The 14,450-nt window shown below is 40.1% G+C and overlaps 1 protein-coding gene and 1 long non-coding RNA gene across 4 annotated transcripts in view; one reads left to right on the forward strand and one right to left on the reverse strand.

The window, feature by feature from the left end:
- The window catches only part of ADCY2 (adenylate cyclase 2), a 426,625-nt gene that overhangs the window by 292,610 nt on the left and 119,565 nt on the right, over positions 1-14,450 (forward strand). For both annotated transcript variants that reach the window (XR_012413577.1, XM_005556577.5), the window contains exons 6-9: positions 3,549-3,660; positions 6,345-6,472; positions 12,903-13,061; positions 13,896-14,028. Coding sequence is in view for 1 of the 2 variants with exons in the window: in XM_005556577.5 (XP_005556634.2) it covers positions 3,549-3,660; positions 6,345-6,472; positions 12,903-13,061; positions 13,896-14,028 (532 nt within the window). In the remaining variant the exon portion in view is untranslated. The remainder of the gene's footprint in view (positions 1-3,548; positions 3,661-6,344; positions 6,473-12,902; positions 13,062-13,895; positions 14,029-14,450) is intronic.
- The window catches only part of LOC102129602 (uncharacterized), a 42,713-nt gene continuing 40,736 nt past the window's right edge, over positions 12,474-14,450 (reverse strand). For both annotated transcript variants that reach the window (XR_006698638.3, XR_010587296.2), the window contains exon 4: positions 12,474-14,369. This is a non-coding gene — a long non-coding RNA (uncharacterized lncRNA). The remainder of the gene's footprint in view (positions 14,370-14,450) is intronic.

Below are 14,450 nucleotides of genomic sequence, written 5' to 3' on the forward strand. Positions count from 1 at the left end.
TAGTCGTTAGAGTTTTTAGAAGAGCCAGGCTGCTTCAAGTCTACGTTTTTTGAAGCTTGTTAATAAGAAATAAATTTAGCTGTTACTTAAAGACATTGTTAGGACAAATCTCATTTGACACCAGATTTTAGAAAAGCTATATAATACCCAAGCATACACAGATGTCAGTGTGATACAGGAAACTCATATCAGGAAGGAGGTAACAGAAACACATTTGTGTATGAATGGGAACTAAAGAAGCATGACTGGATGGATACATGATAGCAAAAACTAAATACATTCAAAGAAAGTTCACACATGTTAAGGAGTAAAATTATTTAAAATATGGGCTTGCCTTCAGGTTTGTGAGCATTTTGCCTATACAATTACAGAAGAAACATTTAGTTATCTAAGTGTATTATGCTATTAATGGCTCTTTCTAGCCTTAATGTCTGAAATTAGCAATGCCCCTCCCATCTTGGGAAATATTTTTAAGTCACTTTTTGACCACTCAAGTATACCTGACACCTTGGCCTTGTCCTCCCACTTAAAGAATTTTCTCATCTTTTTGTCTCATGACATTGCATTCCCTTAGTTTTCTTCTGACAGTCTGTTTTGTTCTTTTCTTTTCCCTAAATTAAGTCTGTCCTGTAAATGAGAATATGTTGGGGGCTCTCTCGTACCTCCTCTCTGTTTCTCTCCAGTCCTCTTCCAGGACTTTAATTCCCACCTAAATGATGCTTATACACAGGCCTCAACCATAGCTTTCCATACTCATCTACTTAATGTGTATCTAAGACACCACCATCAAGCACAGCACAACCAAAGTTGGACTAGTCATCTTCCCCTACACACTTGTTTTGATTTGCACAAACCTAGATTTCTGAACTCTGTCGCTCAGCCAGATATAGGATCTTCATTTTCAATGCTTGCCTCTCCCAGACAACCCCTGCTACAACATCAAATTAGTGACAAATCAAGTTCATTCTTCCTGTCTCCCACGTCTGTCCACTTCTATTTCACCACATTATAGACCTTCAGTGAGGCTCTCCAGGATTCCAAGGATAGAGTTCTAACTGACCTGCCTGCATCCAGGTTGCCACAGCAGGAGTGATCTTTCTAAAGTGGCAATATGGTCAGGCTCTAGGTGGGGTTTTCTTCCTCTATGGTCCCATAAGTGCACTGTACTTTCTCTACGATAATCTTTTGCAGCTTTGTACCTTGCATCACAATTGGCTGCTTTTTTTTTTTTTTTTTTGAGATGGAGTCTCACTCTGTCACGTAGGCTGGAGTGCAATGGTGCAATCTTGGCTCACTGCAACCTCTGCCTCCCGGGTTCAAGCAATTCTCCTGTCTCAGCCTCATAAGTAGCTGGGATTGCAGGCACCTGCCACCGTGCCCAGCTAATTTTTAAATATTTTTTAGTAGAGACGGGGTTTCGCCATGTTGGCCAGGCTGGTTTCGAACTCCTGACCTCAGGTGATCCACCCGCCTTGACCTACCAAAGGGCTAGGAATACAGGCATGAGCCACCATACCTGGCCACCTGCTTACCTTTTTAATCCCTTTGCTGCAAAATAACCTCTGGACCAGCTTAAGCTATCTGCAAGTAGCCTGTGTCAGAGCTGCTTTGTTCACTGTAAGTTTTGAGCACAAGAAGCACTGGAGATGATGTGAAAAATAAGTAAGTGGAGTCAACTGCCCATCCACATGTGCTACGTCCTGATACTGCTTTGAATCAGGGACTCTTTCTCTGAGCGAGCATGGTTCATCCTTCCTCTTGCACAATGGCTCAGCACTTGTGATAGCTGCCACTGTAAGTCAGCATGGAAGAAATAAGGATGATTTCTCAGGGATCATCTGAACAGAATGGAGAGTAAAGCTGCCCTCAAAACCCTGATTTTCCTGTAACCATCAGAGCTCTCCCATAGGTCGTGTCCATCAGCAGAGGAGCAAGTATTTCCTCTAAGGTGCAGCCACACATCCTGGACTTAGCAGAAGGAGCAGAGTATGGCCAACAGCAGAGTCTCGCCCTGCTCTGGCTGAGACCCTGCTGACTGGCGCCCTTGTTTGTACTTTTTTTTTTTATTATAAAATATGCATAGCATAACATTTACAATTGCAATCGTTTTTAAGTGTACAGTTCAGTTGGATCACGGACACTTACGCTGTTCTACAGCCATCAATATTATCCATCTCCAGAACTTTTTCTTCATCCCAGACTAAAGCTCCGAACCCATTAAACAACAACTCCACACCTCCCCCTCCCCCAAGTCCCGGTCAACCAGCATTCGAATTTCTGTCTCTATGGTTTGACTATCCTGTGTGCCTCATATATGTAGAATCATACAGTATCTGTTCTTTGCACGTGGCTTATTTTACTTAGCATAAGGTTTTCAGGAGTTTCAGCACATGTCAGAACTTCATTTCTTTTAAAGGCTGCCTGACATTCCATTGTATGGATAGACCACATTTTGTTTATTCATCCTTCTGTCCATGGACATTTGGTTTGCTTCCATCTTTCGGCTATTGTGAATACTACAGCTATGAACATTCATGTACAAGTATCTATTCAAGTTCCTGATTTCAGATCTTTGGATATATACCCAGAAGTGGCACTGCTGAATCATATGGTATTTTGTTTAAGGTTTTTGAGGACCAACCATATTGTTTTTCAGAGTGGCTGCATCGTTTTACGTGCCCACCAGCAATGCACGTGTACTCCAGTTTCTCCAGGTTCTCATCCACAACCATTATTTGTATGTTTTATAAGAGCCATCCTAATGGCTGTGAAATAGTAGTTGTTTTTGTTCCATGGGACATCTTAAGTCATACATATTCACTTTGTGAATCTCAAACCACCTACAGAAATTTAGGCTTCTTTATAAGACCTTGATACAAATCAGAAACGTGTTATTGTGTGTGTAGGAAAAGTTGCAGTGTGCACACAGGTGCTGTGTTTTCCTGTTTTAAACACATAAAAGCTCTAAGGAATCTCACACTCGCCTTCCCCAGTGTGTACATCCCATGAAGGGAGCTGTTCTGTCATTTCCTAAGAGTGACCTTCTCGGCCTCCTCGCTGTCCAATCCGCCCCTGCTCTTCTCTCTCATAACAGTCTCCTTTTCCTTTGTAACCCTTTTTATGATTTGTAATTGGACATTTGTTGATGTCCACATGTGTTCAATACATCGTCCCAGCTAAATTCTGAACATCAGGAAGATATTCCATGTCTGCTTCATCCTGGCAGATAGGAGGGATTCCAGAATCATTTAATGAATCTTTTTTAAAAAGAGGATTATTTTTCCAGTTTCTACTTTGACTCAATATAAACAGAATTTTTTAAAATTATTTTGCTGCTTCACTCCCCATCTTAACCACAAAAGTTTAACCTCAAAAATGTTAATTAACAAGTTTCAAAAAATGTTTATATATTCTTAATTCAAAAAATGACATCTTACTCATGAAAATATAAACAAAATTACATGATTTTAATGGCAAAATTATTATTACTTTCTTAAAAAATGGATAAACTGGAAAACTCTGTCTCCCCACCTCCTTTCTTCCCACAGCATCTTATACGCTGACATTGTTGGCTTTACCCGGCTGGCAAGTGACTGCTCCCCAGGAGAACTAGTTCACATGCTGAATGAGCTCTTCGGAAAGTTTGATCAAATTGCAAAGGTGAGTGTTATGGATTCTCTTGCTCTCTGAAGATTTCTAAACTCTTGGTTTCATTTTTCTTCATCCACCTATCAATAGTTTACTTTTTCATAAAAGCATCCTTTAGGAAGGTTGTTTGTAAAAGTTGGATTTCTTTGCTATTGGTCTTTCATGAGCCTCAAACCTGTCTCAGGGATGAGAAACAGCATGGCATATCATTATCACGTTTTAATCTATTTTAAAACTTCCCCCTATGTATAATTCAGCACACATATAATAAATACATTCCAGGCAGCGAGATTCCATTTGCAAATCCCTCTGCATGGTACTATTTTAAGGTGCTCTTTGAGGCATTTCCATGTCAAGGATCTGGTAGGATCATTTCCACTCCTCTAATTGCCAACATTCTCTATTCCTATTGTTAAGCAGGACCCTGGAAGAAACCCTGAAATAGAATGGGTATCTTCCATGCAAAGCCTTCCCTTACTCTTGTCTCATTTTTATCCTTTGATTCTTGTGCCACTTAAACAGAAATGGAAGTTCAGGGTCTTCCATTTGTATGCTCTTTCATGGACAATTTCACAGATAGGAGTTGACGTGAAACCATCTGAAACCACACTAGACCCTACTATTTATTAGAACTGTCACAGTTGCCGGTGGCCATATCGATGGCAAAAAGTTTCTTCCTGCAAGCCCTGTACTTCTCATTAAATGTTTCTGGTCAATTCTCTCTTTGAATTGTTCCCGACAACAACAAAAATGCTTCATTATGCCTACTAATATCAGTTATTTATCTATGGAAGTATTGGTCCTAAATTTAGTTCACTGTGTGATTTAGATCACTTTTCAACAAGACGGAACATTCCAGCCAAGTCTCTTAGGAAGAAATCTGGCTTGCAGATGTTAGTATGATTATTCTTGCGCCCAACCCCCCAAGGTTTTTGCCTCCTGCAGTTCCGCTGACCATGACACAGCTCTCACTGGAGATTGTAAAAAATCAGCTAAAGCACAGCTCTGCTTCCTTCCTTTACCAAGCCAAAGGAAGGGGGTGAGTTTTATGGGTGTTCATTTATAGGAAAAGAAAGGTTTGAAACTTACATGATGTCTTAAAAGTTTGAATTAATAAAAGGTCATTTTTGTTGGACTACCTATTCGTGTTAGGAAGAAACATTTCTATCTTGGCTGGGAACAGCATAACTCCAATGTTCAGATGACATTCTCTCCTCTACGTGCCTGTCTCGGTGTACAGGTTTCCTTCTTAGAGGATAAGGACCCACCTAACTCCAGTTCCACCTCCTCTTAACTAATTAAATCTGCAACAACCCTATTGCCAAACAAGTTCACATTCACAGGTATCAGGACTGACTTCAACATGTGAGTTTGGAAGGACACAATTCATTACCCATAACAGAGGTACTCGGCATGACTTCCTGTAGTCAATGGAACAAAGGAGTGTACAGCCTTGGCTTTATCCATCATTGGTCAGAGGGGCAGTGTGCCTTCATCATGAGTTCATGGCTCACTGTTCAATAACGGGGGGTTCTTGTCAGCAAACCAATACACAGTGCATTGAGTACTGTGTAAAGCACATAACCTTACACTAAGGAACTCGAAATCATTGCCACTCACTGTAACTTTCATGATTTTTAGTCTCAGAATATCTGTTTAGGAAGTATGGGAGGGAAGCTTGATTAACATGTAATTGTTTGCCTTTTTCTTGTTTATGATATTGTCATCAGGAATTACTACGCACATCATCTGTAGTACTATAGATACGTATGAAAGTACATCCTGGCTTGTGCACTATCAGACAGGGAAAGAAATATGCAAAATATTCAGCAAAACTAACACACGTTTGAGAAGAAGATGTGTTCACTTGATTATTTCAAATGTGTTCAGTTTATACAGAAGCCTGTGTTCGTGTTAGAGAAAAAAAAAAAAATGCCCGCATTTGGTACATCTTTTTTGTTTTTAGTTTTCTTTTATTTTACTGAAGAGTCTGTAAGCTGCATCAAAGGGTTAGAAACAAATAGAGGATCAACATGTATGAATGCAGTTAATCTAAATATTAAAATATAAACACAAAACTTAGCCCAGAAAAATAATGAGGTAGTCAAATTTTACATTAAAACAGTTGAGCCTAAGATGAGAATTAACTTTTAAATTACTTGGCAGTGTTTTGAATGGTAGCTTATTAGGTGTGGTGATGTCTATCAGAAGGGACATATCTGCAGGTAAGAATCTGCTTTAGATTTAAAATAAATGAAAGAAACCATAAGCACAGTAGGGAAGGACGTGAGATTCTAATTCACACTGAGTGCTGGTCATCATTTTCTACTCTGAAAAACTCAGCTGTGCATTGAATGTTTTATTTCACCATAAATGTTTGGAGCTGCTCAGACTAAAGAGATTGGCCCCATCACCATCCTTCTCTGCTTCTATGGAGTATAAATCATTCCAGAACATTCTCCCTTCTTTCCCAATTTTTTCCCCTTTTCTTTATTTATTCCACTTTGGAAATCGGCACGTAGGGGAGGGCAGCTCATTCTGGTTGGGTAATGAAGGGAAGCCCAACTGGTTCTCATTGCTCTCTCCAGACACCCCTGGAATGGTGTGAGCAGAGCTGGCGCTTGATGATATTACATAAATCTAGATCATTTTGCAAGTGGTTAATGCAACTGAAATTCTGTAATTTATTCTTCCAGGAGAATGAATGCATGAGAATTAAAATTTTAGGAGACTGCTACTACTGTGTATCTGGACTCCCTATATCTCTCCCTAACCATGCCAAGAACTGTGTGAAAATGGGACTGGACATGTGTGAAGCCATAAAGTAAGTGGACTGCTTAGTAAGCATTTTTTTATATGCTTTAAGTTCCGGGGTACATGTGTACAACCCGCTGGTTTGTTACATAGGTATACATGTGCTGTGTTGGTTTGCTGCACCCATCAACTCATCATTTACATTAGGTATTTCTCCTAATGCTATCCCTCCCCAACCCCCTCCCTGACGGGCCCTTGTGTGTGATATTCCGCTCCCTGTGTCCATGTGTTCTCGTCGTTCAGCTCCCACTTATGAGTGAGAACATGCGGTGTTTGGTTTTCTGTTCCTGTGTTAGTTTCCTGAGAATGATGGTTTCCAGTTTCATCCATGTCCCTGCAAAGGACATGAACTCATCCTTTTTTATAGCTGCATAGTATTCCATGGTGTATATGTGCCACATTTTCTTTATCCAGTCTATCATTTATGGATATTTGGGTTGGTTCCAAGACTTTGCTATTGTGAACAGTGCTGCAGTAAACATACGTGTGCATGTGTCTTTATAGTAAAATGATTTATAATCCTTTGCGTATATACCCAGTAATGGGATGGCTGGGTCAAATGGTATTTCTAGTTCTAGATCCTTGAGGAATCGCCACACTATCTTTCACAATGGTTGAACTAATTTACACTCCCACCAACAATGTAAAAGCATTCCAATTTCTCCACATCCTCTCCAGCGTCTGTTGTTTCCTGAGTCAGGAAACAATAGTAAGCATTTTTTTTTAACTGTCTAACAATTTGGGGTTGTAAGTCTCACCCATGACTATTTCTATTGTTCTGCCTACTGGCATTAAATACATTATTGTGCATTTAAATATAATTGTGCAGAAACCCATTTGTTGGGATGTGAGTAACACAATGGAAAGTAAGACTTCATTAAGTGTTTAGTATTATTTTTGTTTGTTGGTTTGCTTTTGAGATAAGGTCATAGTCTGTCACCCAGGCTGGAGTGCAGTGACCAGATCACAGCTCACTACAGCCTCTACCTCCTGAACCCAAAGCAATCCTCCCACCTCAGCTTCCCAAGTAGCTGAGACCACAGACAAGCACCACCACATCCAGCTAATTTTTGTAATTTTTGTAGAGACGGGGCTGTCCCTGTGTTGCCCAGGCTGGTCTTGAACTCCTAGGCTCAGGCGATCTGCTTGCCGTGGCCTCCCAAATTGCTGGCATGATAGGTATGCGCTGCCTGAGCCAGCCTAGTATTGTTACTATGAGCCTTAGATTACAGTGAAACTGAGTTGGAAATCTATAGGAAGGGACGGTTTTGTTTGTTTCAAAGGTGATTTTTAAAAGAAATTTTGAATGTCTTCTTTGATCTTAAGGTAAAAGTGTGCACATGTTATCATCTTTCCAATTTCTGACAAATTCTGTGACTTCACAGACGTCGTAAGGGAAGAGGTAGTTTTTACAACCAGACTGCAGTTAATATAAAAAAAAAAAATACAAAAATATTTTCGTCAAGTCAAAAATGCTCAGCTCAGCCGGGCGCGGTGGCTCAAGCCTGTAATCCCAGCACTTTGGGAGGCCGAGACGGGCGGATCACGAGGTCAGGAGATCGAGACCATCCTGGCTAACACGGTGAAACCCCGTCTCTACTAAAAAATACAAAAAAAAAACTAGCCGGGCGAGGTGGCGGGCGCCTGTAGTCCCGGCTACTCGGGAGGCTGAGGCAGGAGAATGGCGGGAACCCGGGAGGCGGAGCTTGCAGTGAGCTGAGATCCGGCCACAGCACTCCAGTCTGGGTGACAGAGCGAGACTCCGTCTCAAAAAAAAAAAAAAAAAAAAAAAAAATGCTCAGCTCTGTGAATTTAATTTTAATTTGTATTTGTAACATATGTTTTCTGCATTGCATCTATAATGTTTTTCACTGTGATTCCAGAGAAGATTTGCTTACATAGAATAATGATATCATTACTATTGACTGCTACAAGGTAAAAATATAAGGTAAAAAGGTAATTTTTATTACCAGCATCACAGTTTTATTAGCAGTACCTTCTTTAGTAATGCCCTTTGTAGAAGCCAGAACATTCTTATAAATAATAAAGCCTTTTTTTTTTTGCTGACTGCATGATTGGAATATTGTACTTCATTGGGTTTTTCATTGTCCATTTTGGTCAAATGATTTGACCTTATCCTCCACTTTTTAAAAAAAAATCTGAACAGAGTTGGAATTACAAGCTTGATGTTCTTCTTCTATGTCTCACGATTAAAGTAGAAAGGGCTTTATGTGAGAATACATCAAGTCCTGTTGTCACTGTGTTGATCATATGCTGAAGCGACTAAAATATTAACAGGTGACTTCCACAGCCCAGTCCTGGGAAGATTAATGCCCCCACCCCACGCCATCTCCCCACCGCACCCACCACATATACACACACACACACACACACACAGCCTCAGCCAATGAAATGGAGAGACCCACATGTTCCATATTCACTAGCTCTGTAACAAACTCCTGCATGCTTCTGTCGGACCAATCAGAAATGGGAGGGAAATGAAGTCGATGGGAGAGTTGAGATGCAAAGAGTAGTTAGTGTGAACTCAGTTTCCTATACAAAATGCGTAGTGTGAGAAATAACCATAATTGCTTCTTCCCATAAGTAATCATATGTACTCTCTGATACATTAAAAATAGCTTTTAGCTTTTTTCCAAAAGTAAGTAACTACTTATAATTCTATGGACCTAGATATAAGTGAATCCAATCAGTGGAACTATTGGATTTTAAAAAATATTAATTTTTTTCAAATTTGTAGCCTGTCGCTGGTGACAACCACATGAGGTGAAATGAGTAATATTGGAGGGAAGTATTTTTTTTATTTCCTTTTCAAGTAGTTGTGGAAAAGAGTCTTATGAAGGGCAAAATTATGTGCATCAATAACACACTGGATTAAAGAGTCCACCTATTTACAAAGCCTTGGTTCTGCTTTTGAATGAAGTTTCCAATTCCATAATGTTTCAGTTATTCCAATGTCTTGAAGATCTTTTAGAAGAAAGAATCCTTACATTACATGCACTGGCATGTCACCAGTTCATTAGAAATACTATTACATTTTTTACTGTGATAAAATATGTATACCATAAATCTTACCCTTTGAATCATTTTTATGTGTATATAAAAATGTACGATGAGACATAAAAATGTACAATTGTGCAGTGATGTTGAGTAAATTCAAAGTGTTGTGTAACCATCACCACTGTCAACTTCCAGAACCTTTTCATCACCCCAGAGAGAAACTCCGTCCCCATTAAGCAGTAACTCCCAATTACCCCTTTCCCAGCTCCTGGCCATCCCTATTCTACTTTCTGTCTCTATGATTTTTACTATTCTGGATATTTCATGTAAATGGAATCATATAATATCTTTCGTTCTGTGTTTGGCTTCTGTCACTCGGCCTAGTGTTGTTAAGGTTCATTTTTGTGGTGACATGTGTCAGCACCTTTTGATGCTTTGGATGACAGCATAATATTCCCCTGTAGGTATATACCACATTTTATTTATTTTTTGATCATTGATGCATCAGTAATACCTTATGTCTGCAGAATCTCAGTAATGTCAACAGGTTTGAGGGACCTCTCCCAATTCTTGCTAATCCCTCAACTCAATCCTCAAGTCAGGCAATGGCTTTGTGTCCCTATTACCTGCCACTTGAGGAACAAGGAATTCCACATTATTCCTCTGTTTGCTTCATGTATTGTAGACAAGGTGATCAATAATATGGTTATTTTGGACTGGGCATGGTGGCTTATGCCTGTAATCCCAGCACTTTGGGAGGCTGAGGTGGACCGATCACCTGAGGTCAGGAGCTTGAGACCAGCCTGGCCAACGTAGTGAAACCCTATTTCTACAAAAATATAAAAATTAGCCATGCATGGTGGCACACGCCTGTAATGTTAGCTACTCAGGAGGCTAAAGTAGGAGAATCACTTGAACCCAGGAGATGGAGGTTGCAGTGAGCCGAGATCACACCACTGTCCACTGCACTCCAGCCTGGGCGACAGAGCAAGATTCTGTCTTTAAAAAAAAAAAAAAAAGTTTATTTTGTTACACCCCTATGAAAGTGCAGCAACAGAGAGGACATCTCAGCAAGTTCCAGGAATTGTTTGTCCACTTTCATCCTCTCTCCCACGTAAGGACGCGTATTTCCATTCCCATTCATTGAGGCATGAGGTGGGATGGGTACCAGACAGGAACTGTCAGTTTTTAAGCTAGTGAGGGGAATGTGCACAGCTGGCACTTGGGTTTTTGCCAGATGGTCTCAGTGTCATAGGAACCAGCAGCATGAGTCCCAGACGGCTGCCCGCTCTTCCCTCTGTGTTCACACCTCCACACTTAGCAGCACCTCATTCCCTGCGAGCCCAGGCACTGCTACAGAGGCACTTCAGCTGCAGTTTTGGAACATCTCCAATGCTTAGAAACATTTCTTTTTTCTGTCATGAACATGTAAATTATTTTTAATAAAGTAATATTAAGGACCTTGATTTTATAAGGGATTAAGCCTTCTCTTAAACTGTACTGTTTGCCTACTACTGTTGCAAGCTTTAAGCAATGATTTCAACATTTTTCTATAGCTCGTAAGTTGCATATACATGCAACAAAACATGTGGCGAGTTGATCCATTTGAACCCATGGTCAACTCATTTAAAAAAAAAAACATGGAGACAGTTTTAATGTTTTAACCAGTCAGCTCATTAAGGAGTTCAGCTCTATCAAATGGACAATCTGAGACTCCTTTTTCCTCCGTTTTTATCCTTCCTTGGCTCTCTGCTGGCCTATTTTGGTAAACAGAAATGCCACGTGGTTGGAAATGTCCTCTCAACAACATAAAATGTTAAGAACAATTATGGGTTCTCTAACAAATTTTTCAGGATCATCATTGCTCAAAGACAGAAGCACAGTACATTTTTCAAAAATGACCTTGGTCCATTATTAATCTTGTATGAAGTGGTTGCACTGGGCCTTGAACCCTTTGAGAGGGAAACAATCCACTTGGAGGACATTGTGTCCACCCACGCTGAATTTCTGCTGAGGGCAGAGATGGAGACAGACAGGAAGTGCTAATTGCCCTTAGGGCAGTTAGAGGACAGAGGCAGCAGGGCTGCCTAGACCAACCTAGAGGGGAGAGAATAGAAAGCCTTTCTGAATGGGGCTGTGCCTGAGCCCGGAAGAACAATGCCAGCTGACCACATGACACCAAAGGGAGGCTTGGGGGCATGGAGAGCAGGAAGAGGAGTCATTATAAGCAAAGTGTGGAGGTGAGGACGCCCTGGTGCTCACACAACCGCAGCCTGCAGATGCAGGGCAAAGGCGTGGGGGTGGGTGTCCTTGTCCTGTTGATGCTCTGGCTGGTTTTGTGGGGCAGGAAGGAAAGGTTTGGATGACTTGCATAGAGCCAAATGGGTAGCTGGGTTTTTTTGCAGAAACAAGAAAGGAAGACAGTGAGGGGAAAAAAAGGAAAGGAAACAGGAAGGAAAATATCTTTCTGTATTCTTTTTTCAGAATGCGATTTATTTTTACATCGTGGGTCCATTTCGTTTGATCATTTTTAGCATGCTAAAATGGTATCATTATATCCTTTAAGTATGACATACATGCCTATGCCATTTTGAGATGTTAATGATTCATTTCACTACGATTCACAAGTGGTAGTGTCTTTCTTTGATTGTGCTGCGGTCGGCATCGTTGCTTCCCTCCACATCGCCTCTTGGGGTAATTCTCGCGATGTAATTAGGAATATCTTCCTGTATACTTCTTTTGCAATACTACTTTAATGTATTCAGCTAGCAAGAATAAATAAGCATGGCCAAGCATTTCCATTTTTTCTTCATTGAAGTTCATCACTTTTTTCCATTAATGAGTTGGTGATAGGGTCCTAAAAAGTATTTTTTCTCTTTTTGTTAAAGAATGTGCACAACTGAAAAGGCTTAATGTCATGATTATTTTGCTAAAAATTCTTATTTAAGCTAAAGTCATTATTAAGCTCACAGATGAGCTATATTGTTCTCTTATTAGCAGAAGATATTCATTGGTGAGGTACATTGTGCTAAGCACTAAAATTGCAAACCCTGTTTAAGACTGTTTCTGACATTACAAGGCAATGTCACCTGATTCTAGTATGAAAATGCAGACAAGTGCCAGCACATGGTAGTTGCTTGATACATATTCACTGCAGAAGTAAAAGTTATAGCCAAAATGTTTTGTCATCACTATAGTCTGGCCTAATCTGGCTTTAATGGCAAGAACATTGGTCTAATCTGAAATGATTGGAAGGAAAAACCCTTCTTAGCTCAAAGGAGTGATCTCCTGCCTTAGGAAGGTTCATGGCCATTTCCAACAGTCTGAAAAATTCTGAATAATAAAACAGTGGGAAAATTGGCCAAGAGTTAAAGGAAACACTGGATGTTACTTGATCATGATCTCACTTCCCTTCTCTTTAGGAAAGTGAGGGATGCTACTGGAGTTGATATCAACATGCGTGTGGGCGTGCATTCTGGGAACGTCCTGTGCGGCGTGATTGGTCTGCAGAAGTGGCAGTATGATGTGTGGTCACATGACGTGACCTTGGCCAACCACATGGAAGCTGGAGGGGTCCCTGGGTAAGGCCAAGCATTGGATTTCTTTCTTCAAGCAGACAGCACTATTAGGAATGACAGATTATTGGCCTAATGACAGAGTGCTCAGTTTTTGATCACTTCTGTTGCCTCTGCTGGTATCATGTTACTCATGCCCAACAGCCTCTTATATTAAGCAGATAAAGACGAGCTCTCAAGTCCCTACACCATGACCCCTATTGTCCATAGTTCAAAGACTGTGAATATCAGACAGTAAATTACAAACTTTTACTTATTTGCAAATGTATGACTAGAGACCTGATTTAAAGATGTTTTACAATACAGTCCAGATATGGCATCTGTCCAGAACTGTTGACCTTTAAAACCATTATATTAAAATAAGTGACTACAGCATCCTTCTCTGAGCAGAATAACATATTTCAGTCAAGAGAATCCTTATCAAGGGCTATAGTTGAGGGAAGCACAAGAGAAAGCACTGAGAAAGAAAATCTACACTATTATACAGATTAGCATGCTTCTAAAATGCCCATGACATACATTTCGAAAGGTATTCTCCAAAAGATACGAGATAATAAAGTTGTATTTGCTGTAATTCACCACACCCAACATGCAGGTTTCTGTGAATGCAGAGAAACTCCAAAACTAGTAGTGCACGACCTCCAAGAGCATCTTTCCAAAGCAGTGGTCAATAGAATATAAAAGTTTATATTAAAGTTAATTGCAGTCAGTGCTCCCAAGAACATGTAGACTTTCCTTCATTTGGTGGATACATTATTTCAGAAATCATGAGCAAATAGAACAACTTTCTTCACACTTATCCTTTTGTGTCTTGACTGTGATTTTAAAATGCAATTTCAGACGTGTTCACATTTCTTCCGTCACCCTGGAGCACTTGAATGGCGCTTATAAAGTGGAGGAGGGAGATGGTGACATTAGGGACCCATATTTAAAGCAGCACCTGGTGAAAACCTACTTTGTAATCAACCCCAAGGTCAGTACTGTTGTAAAGAGTCTATGATGAAAAGGGAAAAGGAGCAAATTATAGATATTCATAAGTGTTTTTAGTCAATATCCAATATAAGTTTTTGCTACTCTTTGTCCCCAAAATGATTTTAAATGCATATGGTGGTTTAATTGTTAAAAATGGAAGCTGTTTTGTAATCATGAATTCAGATATTTATTAAATGAGCAGTTGAAATGCATTGCTTGTCCGCAGAATGAGGGTGTTGATGCAGGTTGCTGGTTCAGGCTGTCATGTGTGTTAGTCGGTGGATAACACACCTTGGTGGATGCTGCATCTGAAAGCCTCTCAGTGGGCACAGCTGTTGATACCTGTCAGTTGGGAAATTAAATAAAGAGAAAATAATTTACTTAGGGCTTTAGAAGATAAAAATCTAATTAAGTAAAATAGGA

Source organism: Macaca fascicularis, chromosome 6, assembly GCF_037993035.2.
Source record: "Macaca fascicularis isolate 582-1 chromosome 6, T2T-MFA8v1.1".
In the NCBI taxonomy this organism is placed as follows: Eukaryota; Metazoa; Chordata; class Mammalia; order Primates; family Cercopithecidae; genus Macaca; species Macaca fascicularis.